We start from the raw sequence: 21,899 nt of genomic DNA, 5'->3' as shown, positions 1-21,899 counted from the left end.
CCCGCCTCCAAGCTTGCCGACCCCCCCACTCCCACCCCCGTCCCCGCCCCCGCCCCTTTCCCGGCGCCTTGACTCTTTTCCTCCAGCCCCGCCCACTAGATTAAGCGAATTTTTCCAGGAGGATCCCCACATCCGCCCCTCCCCACGGAACCCGCCCGGTTCAACCAGTCTCCGGGATTTACAACCAGCCGGAAGCCGGGAAAGGGGCGTGGAAAACGCGCGGAACTGCCCGCCCCCGCCCCCTCCCTTCCGGCCTCTCCGTCGGGCCCCGCCTTCCCCGCGCGCAGCGGCGCATCCCAAAAGCTGGAAAAGTGGAATTTGCGCTCCGCACGGTTCCCCAGCGGCAGGGTGGCCGCGTGGCCGGGCTCATCGGCCGGAAGCCCGGCCCAGCGCCTCAAGGGGGAGCTGCACCCGAGAGGGAGCGGACGCGGCCGCAGTCCGCGCGGGTGAGCATGCCCCCGGCCCCACGGCTCGGGCCTGCCTCCCGTCCTACTCCTCTCGTTCGGGACCCGGGCGCCGAGCCGCGGCGGCGGGACGGGCCCCTGCGTAGTCCCCTCCCCCACTCCCTGTCACCGCCCCCACCTCCGGCCTCGTGCCCAGCGCGCTCCGCCCAGGCCGTGGTAGCGCCGTGACGTCACGCGCCTCTGCATGCGGAGCCGCGGTGGAGCGGGCGACGCACGAGAGGGTTGACGTCGGGGGGAGGGACGACGCCCAGGGGGAGGGGAGGGGCGTTGGCGCGAACAGGAGCAACGCGGCTGCAGCCTCGCCAGCTCGGCCTCTGTTCCGTCGCGGGGACCTGCGTTTCGAGCTCCTCCCTCTCGAGTGCAGCCGCCCCCCACCCCCACCCCCTTGACCTTTTCGGGGACTTGAGGTGGTAACCCTAGACCTTCACTTGTAATTTCGTTGGAATTTTTCTGGAAAAGTGGAATCTGGCAATGTATCCTAAGAATTTTTGTTTTGAGAAAAATGTTTCTTAGCATATTTGGCAGCCCCCAAATTAGGTTAAAGCCTGTTTACCAAACGCTGTCATTTTGCAAAAACCTGTTTGGTTGTAAATGGGAAGCGCTGTGGTTGGAGGCTTGCACACGCTGAGAAGGTGTGAGCTTCAAGTCCCTCAGCCTCCAGGTGCTGAGTCCCCCGTGAGAACTGACCCCACGTAAGAGAACACGCGTGTGTACTTCGCGCTCAGCTTGGACCTTGGAACCTAGTAACTGCTGCACACGTATTACTAGTGATCTTGTGGCTTCGTTTTAAAGACTCCAGTTGTGAAGTAGACCTTTTTCTTTTTGTGTTTTCGTTTGTGAACGTGTAACAGAAGGGTTTACCCCAGAATTTCTGTGATGTCTGGTATGTCAAAGTGCAAGTCAGTCCACAGACGGAGGTCAGTGGTGTGAAGCCGTGTGCAGTGTATGCAGACAGAACTGTCCTCACCCGGTGGACTCGGGCGCGGGCGGAAGGGAAGCTTGATGGGAGCATTGCCTTCTTTATTCTTTTGGAGCAAAACCCGGGGACATGATGAACTTAGGGTTCTTTATCTGTGATTTTATTGAGGGTAAAATAAATCTCAGTGTATAATTTCTTCCACAGAATATTGAAGGATGTTCGTTCCAAGATCCCTGAAAGTCAGGCGGAATGCTAACGATGATGATAGAAGCTGTGCAGCCAAGAAAGTCAAACTAGAAGCAGAAGACCCCCACCTGGGTGCGGGCGGGGATGGTCCAGCCGATGATGCCTCGGGTACCAAAGAAGCTGCACTAGCGGCGCATCACGGCGCCCAGCCGTGCCCTCTCCCCGGGCCTGCCAGCCAGGTGCCTGAGGGGGGTCTGGCTGGACCCTGGCAACGGGCACAGGACAGCGATCTCCTCGAAGAGCCGGTGAAGTCCTTCTCCAAAACTCAGCGCCAGGCCGAGCCCGGGGAGCCGGTGTGCGTGGTGTGCGGGCGCTACGGAGAGTACATCTGCAATGAGACGGATGAAGACGTGTGTAGCCTGGAGTGTAAAGCAAAACACCTTCTGCAGGTGCGCGGAGCGGAGGCGCTGTTAGCGCCAGGCGGTCCACAGAAAGCGGATGCTGAGCCAGCGGCTCCACATCCTGCTTCGTATGTCTACACCGAGCACGCCTTCATCTCGAACCTTCGAGAGGACCAGATTGAAAACCTCAGACGGCAGCTGGGAATCGTGGTTCAAGGGCCAGGCGTCCCCAGGCCCATCATTGACTTTGAGCATTGCGGCTTCCCTGAGGCCTTAAACCTCAACCTGAAGACCTCGGGCTACGAGATCCCCACCCCCATCCAGATGCAGATGGTCCCCCTGGGGCTTCTGGGCCGAGACGTGCTGGCCAGCGCGGACACTGGCTCTGGGAAGACGGCCGCCTTCCTGCTTCCCGTCATCATGCGAGCTCTGTTTCAGGTAAGGTAGAGCTCACCTGTATGAGCCTCAAGAACAGTCAAGGTGTTTACCAAGTGTCATCCTCAACTACGTTAAAATTGCAAACTGAAACCAAGTACTTCGATCTTTAGTCACTGGAACTAAATTTTATTATATTGAACCAGTCTCTTCATTGAAGGTCTAAAAAATTGCTTTCCTTACAAAGTGTTGTCTTTTTAACACATTTTCTATTCAAGGAACAGGGTTTGGGTTTGGGGCGAAAATCCTGCTGACCAGGTGAGCTGTGATTTTTGTGTCAATCTAGCCTGCTTCGATTTTGTGTTTTGAAAAACCTGATATCAAAGTCAGAACACTATTGTAGAGTTTCAAAATATACCGCTAAGCGTGACCTGCGTTTCATCTTAAAATGATACCACCTTGCCTTACTCGTTGGTTTATAAGCACTCCTGCACATAATTAGTTTAACAGACGTTTTGAGTAATTATTTGCCAAGTACTAGGGAGTTTGTGAGGTTTGGAGGATGGCAAGGGGGGAAAGGAGTGAGAAATGTAGGCGAAGGGAGAAGAGATAGAGGAAATTTTGGAACGCTAAAGCGTAGTAGAAGATAATGTGAGAAAAAAATAAAAGACTAGATTTTTAAAACATAGACGAAACTCACTGGAAGACCAAAATAGAATGTTTGTATAAGTAAGGTCTCCTGACAAAGAAAGAAGTGAATCTACAAGAGCGCCGAGGGGAAGTCGAGGGTAGGGTGCCAGGCTTCACCCAGATCTTCAGGGCAGCCAGCAGGTTTCTCTTCCGAGGAGGCTGGCTGGAGGTCGCACAGGCCAGTCGATGGGAAGCCAAGCTTCAGTCTTCCCGCCTTGATTGAGGCAGACGCCTCTCCCTGGTCCTGATGGTGGGGTCTTTCATTGTCTGTCTGTGTTATGTGAGAAATGGGTGCAATTTATGCTGGTTTTGGAGGAGAATTCTGCAGTTGAGCAGAAGGCCGGTGGGCTGATGGGACCACTTTCAAAGAAAAAGTGCTCCTGGGGCTGCCTTGAGGCTTGCGTCCACAGCAGCAGAGCTCACTGCTGGTGTGTTTCACATCTTTGCAGAGCAAGATGCCATCCGCGCTCATCCTCACGCCCACGCGGGAGCTGGCCATCCAGATAGAGCAGCAGGCCAAGGAACTGATGAGTGGCCTGCCCCGCATGAGGACCGCGCTCCTGGTGGGGGGCCTGCCCGCCCCCCCGCAGCTCCATCGCTTGCGCCAGCGCGTTCAGGTGGGCTCCCTGGACCGAACGCCTTTGCAGAGGACCTAAGCAATGCAGGAGCTAAGGGTTTTCGCCCCCTGAGGAACTTCAGAGTGTGATTTTAGGTGGCCTTTAAAGTCTTGCCATGTGAGCCTTTCTGTGGGGAAGGCCAGGAGCACAGGTTAGGGAGGTGCCTTTTGTTTTCCCAACGCAGTTGGACGTTCTCACAGCCATTACCACCTTTAATCATTGCGTTTGCTCTGGGAGGTGGGGTGGCGTACCCCCTCTTTTCACGGCTGAGAAGATGAATCTCCGAAAGGTGGGCCTTACCTCAGGATCGTGGCTGATACACTTTAGAGCGGGATTCCTACAAACAAGGACATTGTCCTTCATCATCACAGTCCAGTTATAGACCCAGGAAGTTCACGCTGGTCTGTTGATGCGTTAACATTGGTGTCACACTTCCGACCCCACTCAGGTTTTGCTAGTTGTCCCGTCAGCTGTTTTCCGTCAAGCTCAGAGTCTTCCGTTGCTTGTAGCTGTCATGTCTCTCAGTGTCTTCAGTTTGGAACCGATCTTTCCTTTTTTTCTCAGGATCTTGGCACTTTTTAAGGATTATAAGCCGCTTACCTGGAAGAACAGCCCTGAACTGATGAGATTCAAGTTGTGGCTCTTGAATTTAGTTCTTTAACAGGACATCACAGAAGAGACGCTTTTCTTTCCATTATGTCCTTCTAGGTGGCACACAGTTTCAATTTGTCCTTTGACTGGTGCTTTTATCTGCCAAGTTAAAACTGTAGAGTTTGTTTGTACCCTTTGTGTTGAATAAGTATTTTAAGGGGAGTACTTTCAGGTTGTAAATTTATTGAGCTTCCCCAAACTTTCCACTTATTTACTTTTTTATATCAGTACGGACTCATGGTTCCCTGTTTTCTTTACAGGGGTATAATCTCTTTGACCAGTGGAAGCACCTTCCAGTCGGTTTCTGTGTCCTTTTATCATATCCTTGTCATTCTTTGACTTCTTTCTTACTTTCCATCTAAAGAAGATGTTCCGTCCTTACCTCGTTCTTTCCTGGCCTCGGCCCTGGAACTCTCTCCATGGAGCCCTGGCTCCTTTGGTGTGGAGAATAGTCTTCAGAAACCGAGACCTGGGCGCTACCTGGGCTCCTTGCTGTTGGACTGTCATTGCTTCTGGGACCTCAGCCTATCCGAGACCATGAGTTCATGTTGATATTTCCAGTTCTCATTCATCACAAGGTTCCTTTTACGTTTTCTGTTTCCACGTTGGTAACTCTGACGATGAGAAACCTGCCATCCCTTATCCTTTATGTAGTTATTTATCTGCCCCATCCCCCGGCATGTCACCAGTGTCCCTCCGTCACAGCGATGCCTTCCTCCCTGGACTCTGCCCTACACGGCCTCACCCCTCCTCGCCCGGCTGCCGCACCCCCTGCCGCCCGGGCCAGGACTCACAGACACCTACCCTCTGGGAGGAAAAGCAGCTGAAGCGTCTGTGTGCTCGGCAGAGCTATATTTCAAGAGTAAGGACAAGACGAAGACCTACTCAGATAAACAAAACCGAGAGAGTGTATTGCCAGTGGACCATCTAAAGGAACTTCTGGAGGAAACCCTTCTGCAGATAAAGAAGATTCCAGAGAGGAAGGTGGGGGGGTGGAAGGGAAGCTGGTGCAAAGTCGGCAGTAAGCGTGTGGGCGAAGCTAAACAAACACAGGCCAAGCGAACAGTGACCAGGAACAAGCCATGGTTTCAAAATGATGGGGTGAATACCATCCCACAGCGTGTAAGGGCAGGCGAGATGCGATCGCCGTAAAGCAGCGCCCTGGACCTTTCGAGAACAAGCTAAAAGTGCCGGTTAACTTTATATTAAGTTATAGATTTGTCGACATTCAAGGCGAAGCACTCGAAGAATGAAAAAAGTTGATAACTTCCAAACCATCAGAGGGGAAAATGGAAGAGAAGGAGTGAACTCAAGTCAAAGTGATTAAAATTGACTTGATATCTGTGGATGTCTGAAGTACCCACGCCAAACCCTGTGTTCTGGGGATACAGACCTTTTATCATCCACGGCGATGTTACCACTGTGCGGGTGTAGACTGGAAAAGTGGGTACAGCGGAACATAGGAGGTCATTTGTAACCCCACCAGAGTTATCCCGACACTGTCTCATATAATCCCCACGATAGTTTTTAGCATTTCCATCTTACGACGGGAGAACAGAGACTCACACCATTATTAAATGCTGAAGCCACGATTCCTGCTGAAGTTTCACTAAGCCTCTACTTTTAACCACAACTTCAGCTAATACATGATAAAACTGTTAAGACCCTTGAGTGACCTTAGAGTTCATTGTACCCAGCCTCGTAATTTAAAAGTGAAATAGCAGGCCCAGAGAGGGCAAGGGGTTTGCACTTGTTCACGGAGCCAGATAGCGGTGAGCGTGCTCGTAAGGCCCTCCCAGCGTGGGCCCTGCCAGGTTCTCAGGCCTCAGCCGCCTTCTCCCCCCTCCACCCACGCCAGCCTCCCCGCCTCCGAGCTCACCGGTCACGATGCCCTTCCCTCTCCCTGGACCTGCCGGTCGCGCTCACTCCCACTACTCCCGTGGGTGTTGGCTTGTGGTTTAGCAGCGCTGAGTACATCCCTCCGTTGATAACACCCTGTCGTGATTCTCGTGAGCACGTGTTGGCTCTGTTTCTTCTTTGGTGTCATGACTTTCACGAGAGCAGAGACCAAGTCTGACTTACTCATCATCGAGTTCCGAGTACTTACACCAGAGTCTGGCATGCATTGGCCACTCAGTAAGTGTAGAATGAAGGAATACGTGAGTGAATGAACGCAATCGAACTTTCTAATTTGCCTTTTCTCTTTCGTTCAGGTTATCATAGCAACTCCTGGGCGACTTCTGGATATGATAAAGCAGAGCGCTGTAGAACTTGGCGGTATAAAAATTGTAGTAGTGGATGAAGTAAGTAGTGGTGTTTAAAAACAGAGTTTTATATAATCTGGGAAAAGCGCGTTATAGTTATATAATTGCATTGTATATTTTCAGGCATTTTCTCTCCCAAAGGAAAACAACTCAGGGATTTTTTTTTAATTGGCAATAGTGGTTCTTAAGCTGGTTCTCGTGTAGCACTGCAGCTAAACTAAAATTAAACCGCCACTGTCTTGTCCTAATTGATTGAAAATGTAAACTTAACAGGCATACTGTACTCTCAAGTGTTAAGTTTTTTAAACATGCTGGGTGTCATTTGTCTACAGAAAAAAGAAAGAAATCAGTGGCCAATCACTCAGTGGGAATTTTGGAAGTAGCTGATGATGCTTAGTTGGAGGAGGTTCTTTACTTTTTTCTATGTGGACGCAGGTGTCTGTGGTTGTGATTTTCTGTGTTGCATATAGCAAATAGGCATTTTTGTACTTTGGGCTTGCTTAATAAGAAGTGAATGTGTTATTATTTGATGGTAATCCATCATGTACCAACGGGACAGGGTGGGGGCACGGCTGTCCTGCCTGCGTGCTCGTCCCGCTAGCTGCGACGGGGCAGAGGCTTGGGCTTACCCAGCAGTGATCAGTGCTGACCAGTGACAGCAACCTGGCCTGCGTCTGTGGCACCAGGGAGTAGCCTCGGGACAGCCTTGGCCACAACACAGCCAAGACCCAGAAGATGGGGCTTTGAGCCTGTACGGCGCCTGATGTGAGACCTTGGGCAAGTCATTTCATTTTCCAGAGCCGTGGCAAGGAAGAGTAGTGGTTGTGAAAACGTCTCGCACTGAAAAGTCCCGTATAAATGTAAAATAAGATCCAGTCCTTTAGAAAGTGCTGCTAAGTCAGCGTTTTCCTGGCCCGGCCTTTGGGGGACCTGATGTGTTGCATTGGGTTCTCGTCCTTACTGCCACCCTGAACGTGTGGCCGGGTTTCCCCTGTGGATAAGCCCACGTCCTTAGGTTTCCCCTCCCTGTCTCATGAGCCAGAGGATGATCCTTGTAGAGAATTCATTCATGCCCCCCTCTCTTCAGAGCATTTTCGTTTTCTTACATTAACAAGGTTTCCGGGGCACCCCAGGGCTGCGCTCAAGGTGATGGTGCCCGAGGAGTGCTGTCCGGCAGAAGTGCACCGATGCCCAGCTCCTCGGTGACTGGGGACGTGGCTCCTGTGTGGTCAGGGGAGAGGAGCCGGTCAACAGCATAATCGGTCACGTACTGAAACTGAAGTCAGCACAGAGGTGCTCTTTGGGTGCAGGGGACGAGCCCTGGGTGAGATGGGTGGCGTCACAAAGAAGCTGTAAACACCCTCCAAGCCTACAAGGTGCCCTGTTTACAAGAGCAGGCGAAGGTCTGAATTCGTCCCGAGAGCCGAGGTTTGCCCTCCCCCGATGCAAGCTGTCAGTAGGACCATGTATGTGCTCAGGGTTCAGGAGGAGAAACGAGAGGGTCGGCGCGTTGGCTTCTCAGAGGTCACGGGACTTGACCTGAGCCTCGGAAGAGGGAAAAGGATTTAGAAGATGAGAGGATGCATCCAGTGTCCCAGGTGAAGAGACTAAGGCAGCAGACTGTCGGGTCGGGCAGTGCACGTGTGCGGGGCCGGCGGGAGAGACGGGCGGGTGTGCCACGTGGGAATTGGTGGTTTACGGGGTCTGCTGCCCATGCTGGGGAATTAGAGGAGGAGGAAGAAAGCCAGCCATCGGCCCAGAAGAGGGGGGAGGGTCGGGGACGGACTGGAGGCAGGCGTCGGGGTTCGCCTGAGGGTCACAGTGAATCACTTACGGGTCGTGTGATGACCAGACACGCGGGAGGACGAAGGTGGGTGGGGTGTGCCTTGAGTTAGGGCCCACGGGAACGGGCTGGGGCCTGGTAGACACACTCGAGTTGGTTTTGGAGATGTGGAATCTCACGTGGGTACTGGATGAAGGGGCAGGTACCAGACCCATGCGTGAGAGTCCGCGGGACGTGCTGGCTTCTCTAAGGAGGAAGTTGAGAGAGACGAGCAGTGGGCTGAGGCTCTGCCTTCTGCAGCTGAAGACAAGTCAGTGAACAGAGCGGTGGTCTGAGAGCCCAGAGGGAACCGGGAACAAATGATGTCCCTGGGGAGAGGGGCCACTGTTCGGGGGCGGGGGGAGGGGGCCGGACACAGGAATGGTCAGGCCGGAAGTCTGACAATCCTTTAAGATTAGGAAAATCTGCTGCCACCCTCCGCGTCCCCCGTGTCCCGAGGATTCTCTCCCAGCCCCTCCGCCTGCTCTTCCTTCGTTCCGTGTCCGTGACTCAGAACCTTCCCTCTGGAGCCGCCCTGCAGACCTCAGGCCCCCTCGTCTCTGCTCCGGGGACCCGTGCGCAGACCGTCCTTCTGCAGTGTGTTCCCTGCTCCACCCCGCGACCAGGCGCACTGTTTGCCGTTTCCCCAGTGGCTGAGATGGAGAACCAGAGCTCGTGCTTGGATGCTCTGGTTCCGTGGGTCTGGGGTGGAGTCCGGGAATGTTTGCACTGCTTACCTTTAGGGAGGCTTGGGGCACACGGACCGTCCTACCTGCTGACGTACAGTGCTGAGAATGATGAATGCTTACCTATCAAATCCATTAGGGCTTTTCCCGTGCTAGCCTTTGTTCTTGGTTGTGAGGATGTGATGGAAAGCGAGGTGAGCTGTGACGCAGGCGTGTACACAAGGTGACAGGACAGAGGCGCCCGAGGAGAGGGGGCCCCTCAGGTGGGAGGGGCCTCTGGGGGGCTGAAGAGCAGCAGCTGCCACGCGGAGATCCGTCTGGAGGAAGGACTCCAAGCGGGAGAAGGGCCGCCGGCCACAGGGGGACAGGTGAGGACAAGTGGCGAGTGGGGCAGGTCCGGGGAGGGAGACGGGCTTGCAGGAGGGGCGAGGGGGAGGCCGGGCCCGGGTGGGCGCCCTCCTGGAGTGATGGGAGGTCTCGGGAGGCTTGGGCCAAGGAGGAGCACCTGTGACACGTCCTCAGGCATCTGTCTCATTGCCTGAGGTGAGCGGGTTCTGGTTGGCCGAGGCGGGAGTCGGGTCCGCATGGACGTCAGCAGAGTCTGCGGGGCTGCTGATGGATCGGAGGTGGGGTGATGATGACAAGAGACGAAACAGAGGTGCCGGACGGTGCCGTCTCCCGAGATGCTGCTGGAGCAGGACTGGGTCTGGCAGTGGGAGAGACGGTCTGTTTTGAACATGTTAAATTCCAGGGGCCTTGAGGTCCAGCAGGGGCCACGGAGTGGGCAGTGAGTCTCCACCACTTGAGTCCAGGGAGGCGGTTATGGCCCCGAGTGAGGTTTGGGGCATCTTTGACGTGTCTGTGGTGCTCAGAGCCCTGGAACTTGTTGAGCTTCCTGGAGAGAGAGCATGGGTTGAGACGGAGGGAGCCTGGGACGTAGCCCACCGGCTCATTGACGTACAGAAATTGTCTGAAAAAGGAGAGCTAGGGAGGGAAGGAAGACCAGGGCTTGAGGGAGTGCTGGTCAGGATGTGCCGTACTGTCATTTAACTGTATCATGTTTCGAGGATACGAACATAGTAAGTTTCCCTTCTGGACCATCAATTCTGGAAAGGTAGGGTCTCCTTCCGTGTCCTCACCGTCGAGCACACAGCATTGAGCTTGGTGTTCATGACGTAGGTTTGGAGCCAGTGGTCCCCAGTCCACACCCCAGCTCCACCACATCGTAGGGCACTGTGTCATGTGCCTCAGTTTCCACATCTGTAAAGCGGGGTCGCGATGGTGCCCACCTCCCACCATGCTCCCTTGAAAGGTGCCCAGCGTCCAGTAAATGCCCATCGAATGGGGACTGTCAGCCACCGTTGGCTACGAGTTAAGGTTTGCTGAGTGGAGTGAATGTTTAGCCTGGGGACCCTCAGGAGTGAAGTTTTGGTGGCAGAGATGGAAGTCGGATTGTCTGGGATTAAGGACATCACGAGCAATGAAGAAATGCAGGTGACACCAAGAACAGTCCCCAGAAAATTAGGCCAGGTTTGCTGTTTAATTAGGGGACACCTATGTTCACCTCTTACCTTATTAATGCTTACTCTGTATCCAAGTGCTGTCTCCCCCCGGGGACTCTGAGATTTTCAGAGTAGCCTTGTGTTCATTGTGAGTGGCTCTACTGTTTGAATCACCTTAAATTTAAGTAGTGCTTTTAATTCTAAGAGGTTTTTTAAAGTACATGTTCCCCCACATTTTAATCTGTTAACATCCCTCTAAGGTAGGTAGGAAATAGGTTTATAAATGGAAACTGAGGTGTAGAAAGAGTAAGATTTTCCCAAGGTCTGATTGATAATGGCTTTCAAAAAGTACAGTTTAGATGGGAACCAGTCAGGAATATTGTTTAGGTAGGGGTGTGTGTGTGTGTGTGTGTGTGTGTGCGTGCGTGTGTGTGTAAATGAAACAGAACTTTCATGAAACAATACTTACCCTTGTGACCTGTGATTTCTCTATTCTCATATGTTTTATTCTGTCCTATTTTGTGGTTTTAAAAAATGATCTTCATGGCCCATTCTGCAGTTTGAATAACAACTGTATTCTATGAGTAATCCACGTACATTAAAGAGAAGTTAGAAACAGGAGGAAAAACACCCATATTCCCATTGAAATAACCATAAATAACCATAGTCATTGTATTTCTTTTTCTCCTGGCCTTGAGAATTCAGGCATTATTCTGTAGACACTGGGAACCTTTAAAGGATTTTAAGCCTGAGTGTATTATACTCAGACTCATATTCTCCACGTGGAGAATAGCCTTTGAGCAAGAAAGCTGGTTCCCAGGAGGGAGGGGGGAGGGCTTGAGCCAGGGTGGTGGCTGTAGGGAGCGGGGGGAGGGTTTCCAGACACAGTTAGGACATGGATAGTAAGTGAGGCAGTGCTGGTGTCTGGATAGTGGGATGATGGGCGAGTTTGGTTTTCTCTACTTTGTTTTGTTTACCAAGTTTTCTACAGTGAGCACGTTATTACTTCTAGTATTTAAAACTAATAATAGGGCTTCCCTGGTGGCGCAGTGGTTGAGAATCTGCCTGCCAATGCAGGGGACACGGGTTCGAGCCCTGGTCCGGGAAGTTCCCACATGCCGCGGAGCAGCTAGCCTGTGAGCCACAACTACTGAGCCTGCGCGTCTGGAGCCTGTGCTTTGCAACAAGAGAGGCCGCCATAGTGAGAGGCCTGCACATCGCGATGAAGAGTGGCCCCTGCTTGCCACAACTAGAGAAAGCCCTCGCACAGAAACGAAGACCCAACACAGCCAAAAATAAATAATAAATAAACAATTTTTAAAAAAAAGAAAGAAGTATACTCTTTAAATAAAATAGTAATAATAATAATTGCATCTTAAAAAGAGTTAGAGACTTAAAAATGGTTGTTGAATGTGGCACCTGGGGAGTGATTGAAGACCTGAAGGAGCCGGTGAGGGGCGGGAGGTGAGCCCTGGACCGGACAGTGGGGGGAGGGCGGGGAGGCGGGGGAGGGAGACTGCAGGGCTGGAGGACTCTTCCAGGAAGTTTGGGTGAGAAGAGAAACTGAAGGAATTTATTTCTCATGGTCATTTTTTCTGAACCAGGAGAAGCAAGGTCATCTACTGAGATGAATGGGGCTTAGTGGGATTACTGAGGCATGTGGGGATGTTTGCAGACACACTGTGGGTGTGTGTTCTCTCTGTCTGCTAGTTAGTTGAAACACTGAGAAGGACCTTGCTGGTACTTTTATATACTTTATCTCTTTAATCCTCATCACAGCCCCAGGAGGTAATTACTATTATCATTTCCATTTATAAAGGGAAAAACTAAGGCTTAAAGATCTTCATTAACTTGCTTGAGGTCATAGATAGAGCCAGGATCGAACCCAGACCATCATGATAATTTCATATTTTTTAAATGTCATAGAGTGAATAATATTAAAACAAGTGATCAAGCTTCAGTCTAACTGACAGCACATTAGTGGACACTAAAACAATTCAATGTCTTATTTTCCAAAATTATAGATACCCAGATTATATTTGAAAATCAAGATAGCCTTAACTTTCGTTATTTTTTTTCTTTATTTTTTTTTTTTGTTGTACGCGGGCCTCTCACTGCCGTGGCCTCTCCCGTTGTGGAGCACAGGCTCCGGACGCGCAGGCTCAGCGGCCACAGCTCACAGGCCCAGCCGCTCCGTGGCATGTGAGATCTTCCCGGACCGGGGCACGAACCCGTGTCCCCTGCATCGGCAGGCGGACTCTCAACCACTGCGCCACCAGGGAAGCCCCTGTTTTTATTTTTTTTTAATGTTTATTTATTTTTGGCTGCGTTGGGTCTTAGTTGCGGCACGCGGGATCTTTCGTTGTAGCGCACAGGTTTCTCTCTAGTTGTGGCACACAGGCTCCAGAGCGTGTGGGCTCTGTAGTTGTGGTGTGCGGGCTCCAGAACACGTGGGCTCTGTAGTTGCGGCTCACGGGCTCAGTAGTTGCGGCACGCAGGCCCCCGCAGCATTTGGGATCTTAGTTCCCAGACCAGGGATTGAAACCTCGTTCCCTGTGTTGGAAGGCGGATTCTTAACCACTGGACCACCAGGGAAGTCCCTCATTGTTTTTAGAAACCAGCAATGCAGAGGTATATACAGAAGTGAAAACCCCCAAATTAAATTTTTTTTGTTAATTTAAAATTATATTTTATTATAAATATATGTTCATGGTAAAAAAAAAAAAAAATTCAAGAACTTCCCTGGCGGTCCAGTGGTTAAAACTCTGTGCTTCTGATGCAGGGAGTGCAGGTTCAGTCCCTGGTTGGGGAACTGGGATCCCACATGCTGCACGGTGTGGCCAAAAAAAAAGATCAAACTTTGCGAAAAGCTATAAAATGAAGAATAAAACTGTTCCCCCCCCCAGCTCACAGGTCTTCTCTCCAGAGTTAGCAGTTAACTTTCCTGAGTATATACACAAATGGTCTCATGTTATACATAGTGTTCTCTATTTTGCTTCTTTTCTCCTAGCAGGGATAAAGAGCCTTCTGGTCATTTTTCATGCTAGCACCGTGTTGTATGGTATGGGTCTACCATAATTTACTTACCAAGTCTCCTCCTGTTGGATATTTAGGCTGTATATGGTGGGGGGTTTTGGGCCACTATTACTAATGCCATAACAAAAATCTTTGTATATCATTATAAACGTAGTTACACAATATGTAGTTTTATATAAATATATTTTTTCCCAGTTAATCCTTTGGCTTTTGACATTGTGGTGTATTTTTCCGTGTAAAGAGTTTTAAGTTTTTTACGTTCTTAATTGTATCCGGTTTTTTTCTGGGGTGGCCCTGGGTTTTCGTGTAGGACTAACTTTACAATGATTTTGTTTAGGCTGATACCATGTTAAAGATGGGCTTTCAACAGCAAGTGCTTGATGTTTTGGAAAATGTGCCTCGTGACTGTCAGACCCTTTTGGCTTCGGCCACGATTCCAGCCAGCATAGAGCAGCTCGCAAGCCAGCTTCTGCGCGACCCCGTGAGAATCATCACTGGGGAGAAGAACCTGCCCTGCTCCAACGTGCGCCAGATTGTGTTATGGGTGGAAGAACCAGCCAAAAAGAAGAAACTGTTTGAAATCTTGAATGTGAGTGGTAAAGCGGTCAGCCCTGCTTTGTGGATTGCACTTGCATTTTTCACAGTTTTTTGTTTTTTGCTTTTTTTGGCCACATGGCTTGTGGGATCTTAGTTCCCCGAACAGGGATTGAACCCGGGCCTTCCGCAGTGAAAGCATGGAATCCTAACCACTGGACCGCCAGGGAAGTCTCCACAGTTCTTTTTTTTTTTTTTTAATAAATTTATTTATTATTTTATTTATTTATTTTTGGCTGTGTTGGGTCTTCATTGCTGTGCGCAAGCTTTCTCTAGTTGTGGCGAGCGGGGGCTACTCTTTGTCGCGGTGCGCAAGTGTCTCATTGCAGTGGCTTCTCTTGTTGGAGCACGGACTCTAGGTGAGCGGGCTTCAGTAGTTGTGGCACAGAGGCTCAGTAGTTGTGGCTCGCAGGCTTTAGAGTGCAGGCTCAGTAGTTGTGGCGCATGGGTTTAGTTGCTCCGCGGCATGTGGGATCTTCCCGGACCAGGGCTCGAACACGTGTCCCCTGCCTTGGCAGGAGGATTCTTAACCACTGGGCCACCAGAGAAGCCGTCTGCACAGTTCTTGAGAGAGTGCTTTTTAGATGCGGCTTCAGGGGAACCTGCTGTAGATGTTTAATAATAAATTGCTTTGCTTACTTCAGAACTCTTTAGGGTTCAAATAAATTTTTATTTGTGAAAACATGTAGTATAGACGCGAGGTTGGTTTTTTTCGCATTATTACAGAAAGATATTTAAATATCAAGGTTATTCCCAAAGAATATTTTTTTCGTTTCAAAAATTTTTAGTAGTTTTATATATAAGGTAAAGACAAGTTCTTTCTTAGCTGTTCTGTCCTTGAGAAATAGAATTTTTTTAACAGTTTAAGCAGAAATTTGTTAAGTGGGTGGTATGTACAAGCGTAGTTGTTAAAAATACAGTATTGGGCTTCCCTGGTGGCGCAGTGGTTGAGAATCCGCCTGCCAATGCGGGGGACACGGGTTCGAGCCCTGGTCTGGGAAGATCCCACATGCCGCGGAGCAACTAAGCCCGTGAGCCACAACTACTGAGCCTGCGCGTCTGGAGCCTGTGCTCCGCAACGGGAGAGGCCGTGACAGTGAGAGGCCCGCGCACTGCGATGAAGAGCGGCCCCCGCTCTCCGCAACTGGAGAAAGCCCTCGCACAGAAACGAAGACCCAACACAGCCAAAAATAAATAAATTAATTAAAAAAAAAATACAGTATTAAGTTAAATATGGTTTATTTTGACTTACGAACAATTTTGGAAAGTTTAAATTGCACTTAAAATCATTTCTGCAGCTTTCATGAGGTGATGCAGAAGCGTGAAGGACGTACACTGTTTGCCTTCTGTTTGTGCATATTTTAAAGAAAGCACTCATTTTAACAGAATGTGCCTTTTTTCCTTCTTAGCAGTGTTGGTAAACCTGTTGATAACTAGCTTATACTAAAGCTCTCAGAAAAACGTCCCATTGTAAATTATGTTATAGCAATAATTTTAAATATGTGTTTTTAATGTTTCAGGATAAGAAACTCTTTAAGCCTCCAGTGTTAGTATTTGTGGACTGCAAACTAGGAGCAGATCTGTTGAGCGAGGCCGTTCAGAAAATCACAGGTCTGAAAAGCACCTCTGTGCACTCGGAAAAGTCACAGCCGGAAAGGAAAAACATACTGAAGGTGACACCCAGCGTTCTGTTGTCTTCTCCTTCCTGTAAATCTGTTTTGCCTCATTTTCAAGAGATACCATATTATCTGCTGCTTTTTAAAGCAGACCTTTTTTTTTAATGACCCTGAGAACTTCAGGCACGCAGCGGTGTGAAGTTAATTGTTTCTCTCGCTCAGGCTTCTGTGTTTTGGGAGCAATAAGCTTGTCCCCTAGGGACTGTCTACTAAATAGATTAATCATTCAGAATCCGCCATTTCTGAAATCAGGTCACTTTGGACTGAGGCATAGAGTAGTTCACCTTTGGAAAAGGTTTGCCTGAATAAATTATTGGAAAAAATTGGGGGTTGGGGTCGGAAGGCCTTTAAGCTACATATGTCTCTCAGATGTACTAAGACCTATACTTACTGCGAAGGTATTGCAACACCAGTGTTGAAGAAAGTGTTGAGAAAAGAAAGGATAATCTGAACGACAGAAAACCACTCAAGAAAAATCCTCAATAATGAATTTTGTTCTGTTTTGGAAAGGGTTTACTTGAAGGAGACTATGAAGTTGTCGTGAGCACGGGGGTCCTAGGAAGAGGCCTGGACTTGGTCAGCGTCAAGCTGGTTGTCAATTTCGACATGCCTCCCAGCATGGATGAGTACGTGCATCAGGTAGATTTTATATGTTACCACCGTTCTGCTCATGAATTTTCTTATGCAAGGCATTGTCGTTATAATGGTAAGTTAAAAGAAAGCAGGGCGTAAAACTGCATGTATTTTTGCTTTTAAAATATATAAACTAAATTATGTTTTTCACAACGATATGGATGCGTAGAATGCATTAAAAATCAGTTGGAAATAAAAAACTAAAACATTTATTTAAAAAATTTAAGTGATTAGCTTTTGGTGTAGTTTAATTTTCTTTCTATTTTTTGTTTTCTTCAGTGAGTATATTAAATGGCTTTTATAAGCAGAAAAAGAGGGCTTTGTGTAAAAAGGTTGTTTTAAGTTGCTGCATCTGGCCAGAATAAAGTCGATCTGCTGAAGTGTTTGTTTTTTTAGGAATCATGTCTTCATCTCCTCTTCATACCCTTATTCGCTCTAGACTTTCACCTTTCAGAGTTTGGTTCCTTTCCTTTGCTGCCAGAGATAACAGCAGCTCTTCTTTCTCTCAGAAATAAAGCCTCTCTGAGCGCCACGTTATCTCACTGACCGCTACCTGTCTTCCTTCTCCGGCATCACTTACAGACTCTTCAAGTAAAGCCTTTCTCTGATGTTCTTAGAATCACCTCTGAATGTCACATTTACTGAAGTTGCCCACTGAAATGCCTGTAGCGCCCTTACTGAGTTGTTGCTTTATATTTCATAAGACTTAATAATCTAGCAGTCTGCTCTCTCTCTCCCTCCTTCTCGCTCTCTCTCTCTTTTTTCCTTTCTTTCTTTTTTTTTTTTTTTTTTTGGTACCACCTCATTTACCCATGCCTCAGGGATTTGACTATTCCACAGGAGCTGACTGTTCACGTAACTAAACTTTATTTTCTTCCAAACTTTCAATTTTTTTTTTTTTTTTTTTTTTTTGCGGTACGCGGGTCTCTCACTGTTGTGGCCTCTCCCATCGCGGAGCACAGGCTCCGGACGCGCAGGCTTAGCGGCCATGGCTCACGGGCCCAGCCGCTCCGCGGCATGTGGGATCTTCCCGGACCAGGGCACGAACCCGTGTCCCCTGCATCGGCAGGCGGACTCTCAACCACTGCGCCACCAGGGAAGCCCCAAACTTTCAATTTAATGATTTTGGCTGGATGGGACTTCCCTGGTGGCGCAGTGGTTGAGAATCCGCCTGCCGGTGCAGGGGACTCGGGTTAGGGCCCTGGCCTGGGAAGATCCCACGTGCTGCGAAGCAACTAAGCCCGCGAGCCACAACTACTGAGCCCGTGCTCTGCAACAAGAGAAGACACCGCGATGAGAAGCCTGCACACCTCAACGAAGAGTAGCCCCCCTCGCTGCAACTAGAGAAAGCCTGCATGCAGCAACGAAGACCCGACGCAGCCAAAAATAAATTAATTAATTAATTAAAAAGAAAAAAATAATAATTTCGGCCAGAAATCTGTCTCGAGTATTAAAATACTTAAGAAGCTTCTTTGCTTGTTACGTGGAACATGCTGGTTATACCTATGTACCCGTCTCTTGCTCTCCCCAGGCCAGCCCTGTGGCTGGCAGTTACCACGCTGCACCCACTGTAATACAGGCAGCGTGCCTCGGGGATGCTGACAGGTGCAGAGCTGCGTGCCTCTCCTCAGAGGGGCCACAGGTCCTTCTGCTTTTCTAGTTCTGTATTTGGGTGTTTTTTTGTTTGTTTCAATCATCAAAGTACACATACACACGATAACAAAGCAACGCGAATAATGAAAGATATAAAGTGAAAGGTAAGTCTTTTCAAGGAAGCCCTCCTACCTTTGAGTGGTTCCCCCAGTTAACACTGCAGAAACGGTAAATGCATGCGTGTGTGCATATATACAGATGTGATGTGCATACCCTGTCACACCTTCCACATAAATGGGACCATATTATACCCTCTATACTGTGCCTTCTTTCTTTTTTTTTTTTAACGAGGAAATATATTTATTTTATTGAAGTATAGTTGATTAACAATATCATGTTAGTTTAGGTCTACAGCACAGCGATTCAGCTCTATATGTGTGTGTGTGTGTGTGTGTATAAATAATATATTCTTCAGATTGTTTTCCCTTACAGGTTATTACCTAATATTGATTAGAGTTCTGTGTGCTATATAGTAGGTCCTTGTTTTTTATTTATTTTATATATAGTAGTGAGTATCTGTTAATCCCAAACTCCTAATTTATCCCTCCTCCCACTCCCCCTTTCCCCTTTAGTAACCATAAGTTTGTTTTCTATGTCTGTGAGTCTCTCTGTTTTGGAAATAAATTCATTTGTATTTTTTTGTTTTGTTTTGTTTTAGATTCCACATACGAGTGACATCATATGACATTTGTCTTTCTCTGTCTGACTTACTTAGTATGATAATCTCTCTAGGTCCATCCATGTTGCTGCAAATGGCATTACTTCATTCTTTTTTATGGCTGAGTAGTATTCCGTTGTGTATTTATACCACATCTTCTTTATGCATTCGTCTGTCTGTGCCTTCTTTCTTTATTAAAGAGACCTTAGACAGTTTTCCTTATCAGCACACACACTGGGTGCCGTTTAGTAAGTGTTAATATGTACTGAGTGCTTAGCCTAATGCTAGGCACTGTTCTAAGCTCTTTAAATGTTTTTACTTGTTGAATCTGCCTCGTTCTATTTTCGTGGCTGCATGGGAATGTATTATATGGATGTCCTGTAATTTATTTAACAAATCCTTCATTGCTGGACAATCAGATGTTTCCAGTGTTTTGTTATTAATGCTGCAGTGAACACCTGTATACACAGCTCCCTGGGCCTCTCCTGCAGGTGCATCTGTAAGAGAAATTCCTAGTGGGAGAACTGCTGGGTTAAATGATATGGGTATTTAAAATTATAGTCAGTATTCCCACGTGTCTAATTTTTAATTTCAGGGGTGGTAAGCTTCTGGAGAAATAATTTGTATTGTTAACATTAGCTGTCTTTGGCCGGGCTGCGTGGCTTTGTGGGATCTTAGTTCCCCGACCAGGGATTGAACCCAGGCCCACAGCAGTGAAAGCTCCGGGTCCTAACCACTGGACCGCCAGGGAACTTCCTAGCTATCTTTTAGAATTTGGAGACCGTTGTAGTTAATTTTTAACTGCTTTTTATCTCAGTATAACATATCTAGTATAAATTACATCTCAGATGTAATCCACATGCTATACAATTTGCTAATTTAAAGTGTACAGTTCATTGGTTTTTAATATATTCATAGAGTGGTGCAGCCATCCGTATAATTGATTTTAGAAAATTTTCATCGCCCCCAAAAGAAACCCCTTGCCCCTCCGCAGTCACCCCAGTTCCTCATCACATGCACACACCCTCATTCTCAGGCAACCGCAACTGTACTCAGTAGATGTATGTCTTCTGGACATTTCATGTAAATGGAATCATACAGTATGTGGTCTTTTGTGACTTGCTTCTTTCACTTAGCATAATGTTTTCAAGGTCCACACGTTGTTGTAGTATTTTATTGACAGATAATATCCCATTGTAAGGATACACCATATTTGTCCATGCATTCATTGGTTGCTAGACATTTAGGTTGTTTCCACTTTGTGGCTACTATGAATAATGCTGTGAACGCCCAAGGCCATGTTTTTGTGTGGACATGTGTTTTCATTTCTGTTGGACATAAACGTAGGAATGGAATTGCTGGGTCCATGTTGAACATCTTGGGGAACCACCAGACTGTTTTCCCATGTAGCTTCATATTATACATTCCCACCAGCAAAGTATAAGTGTTCCATTTTCTCCATATTCTCATCGACATTTACATTCTTTTTTTTATTATAGCCAGGTTCATGGATATGAAGTGTTTTGGATTTGCCTTTCCCTAATGACTAATGACGCTGCACATCATTTCATGTACTCATTGGCCACTTGTATACCTTTGGAGGAATGTCTGCTTAAATCCTTTGCTTTTAAATTGGGTTGTCCTTTTGAGTTGTAAAAGTTCTTTATATGTTCTAGAGACCCTTATCAGAAACATGATTTGCAGATATTTTCTCCCATTCTGTGAGTTGCAGGTATTAATTTTTAGTTTTATTGAAACAACTCAGTAAGGTAAATAAATCAGGTAAAAACAAAAGCTGATACTGAAAAACAGCATCTCCCCCTTATTTCTCCCCAGTCTCATTCTCTGCAGGCCACCCCTTCCAGCTTTTTTAGAAGTTTCTTCTTTTACAGCGTTAAGAACGTTCTGTCTATTGGCGGGAACTATCTATTCATTTAGATAATCTGAGTATACTTTTAAGTTCTACGTTTCAATTAAGGAGCAGAAATTGACCATGATTGTGTATTTCACTCCCTTCTGAAGAGTTTCTCAGTATATTTGGAGACACATTTTGTTCCTTCTCACGGGGTCTCCACAAATTTGTGTCTGTTTAACTCTGTCAAAATGAGAAATAACTTTATGCATAAATGGACTTGCCTCAGTCTCACATTTCAAGGCACTTAAGTACTATAAAGGAGATACAGTCCTTTTGCTCTTAATGCAATAGCTTTCAAAAAGTTTCTACCTTAACCCACTCACAATAAGAAATATATTTGCCTCCTTAACCCCTACACGTACATACAAACATGCACACACGCGCATAACTGAAACACAAGTTTCACAAACAATACTCACTTTTCTTATTTTTATTTTCTGTTTGGGTTGTTTCCTTAACACTGTGCTAGTGGCAGCCCACTAAATTGATCTCACAAGTATATTGAGGTGAACAACTCAAAAAATGCTCTCTGAACAAATGTTCATCTCAGTGAAGCTTCTGTAAATACTAGTCTTCGTTTTCTTTCAAGAGACGTTAAGATTCTATGTGAACATTTTGAAAACGTCCTTTGCATTTCATTTCAGGTTGGAAGAGTCGGGAGGTTAGGTCAGAATGGAACAGCGATTACTTTCATCAATAACAACTCGAAAAGACTCTTCTGGGATATTGCAAAACGAGTGAAACCCACAGGATCCCTTCTCCCCCCGCAGTTGTTAAATTCCCCTTACCTTCACGACCAGAGGAGAAAGGAGCAGCAGAAGGATAAACAGACACAGAATGATCTGGTTACGGGGGCTAATCTTATGGACATTATTAGAAAACATGATAAAAGTAATTCTCAAAAATGATTTGTGATACCACGTTGAATAATTTTTATTGCATATTGTCAGTGAAATTTCTGTACATTATTCCTGTATGGTTTGATGAATGTGACATGCACATGAAACAAAAAGTTAACATGATGTAAAAAGTTTTAATAGACTATCAAATTTATACAGCAATATTGTATTTATTTTCCTTTTTAATTTTCATAAATTAAAAACAACAACAGAAAGTGAATTACTAAATGAAGTAAAAATTTCTTCTCTCTGGAAAAA

At 47.5% G+C, this 21,899-nt stretch overlaps 1 protein-coding gene across 5 annotated transcripts; it reads left to right on the top strand.

Annotated features, from left to right (window-relative positions):
- Positions 1-280: 280 nt before the first annotated feature.
- On the top strand, positions 281-21,899 carry DDX59 (DEAD-box helicase 59). Of its 5 annotated transcripts, none has more exons than XM_027095963.1 (8): positions 281-446; positions 1,588-2,408; positions 3,485-3,652; positions 6,517-6,606; positions 13,951-14,202; positions 15,728-15,880; positions 16,394-16,509; positions 21,387-21,528. In XM_027095963.1, the coding sequence occupies exons 2-8, from the start codon at positions 1,599-1,601 to the stop codon at positions 21,406-21,408; spliced, it is 1,611 nt and encodes a 536-aa protein (XP_026951764.1). In that variant the 5' UTR covers positions 281-446; positions 1,588-1,598; the 3' UTR covers positions 21,409-21,528. The 5 variants fall into 5 exon arrangements, with proteins under 5 accessions (XP_026951764.1, XP_026951759.1, XP_026951760.1 ...); XM_027095958.1 differs by having other exon boundaries at positions 286-446; positions 16,394-16,522; positions 21,387-21,899; XM_027095959.1 differs by lacking the exon at positions 281-446 and adding an exon at positions 766-871 and having other exon boundaries at positions 16,394-16,522; positions 21,387-21,899.

The sequence above is a fragment of the Aethalodelphis obliquidens genome, unplaced genomic scaffold (assembly GCF_003676395.1).
Source record: "Aethalodelphis obliquidens isolate GAN/ISIS:26980383/991018 unplaced genomic scaffold, ASM367639v1 scaffold97, whole genome shotgun sequence".
Lineage (NCBI taxonomy): Eukaryota > Metazoa > Chordata > Mammalia > Artiodactyla > Delphinidae > Aethalodelphis > Aethalodelphis obliquidens.
The sequence above is the reverse complement of the archived record's forward strand: the minus strand, read 5'-3'. Positions and strand labels throughout refer to the sequence as shown.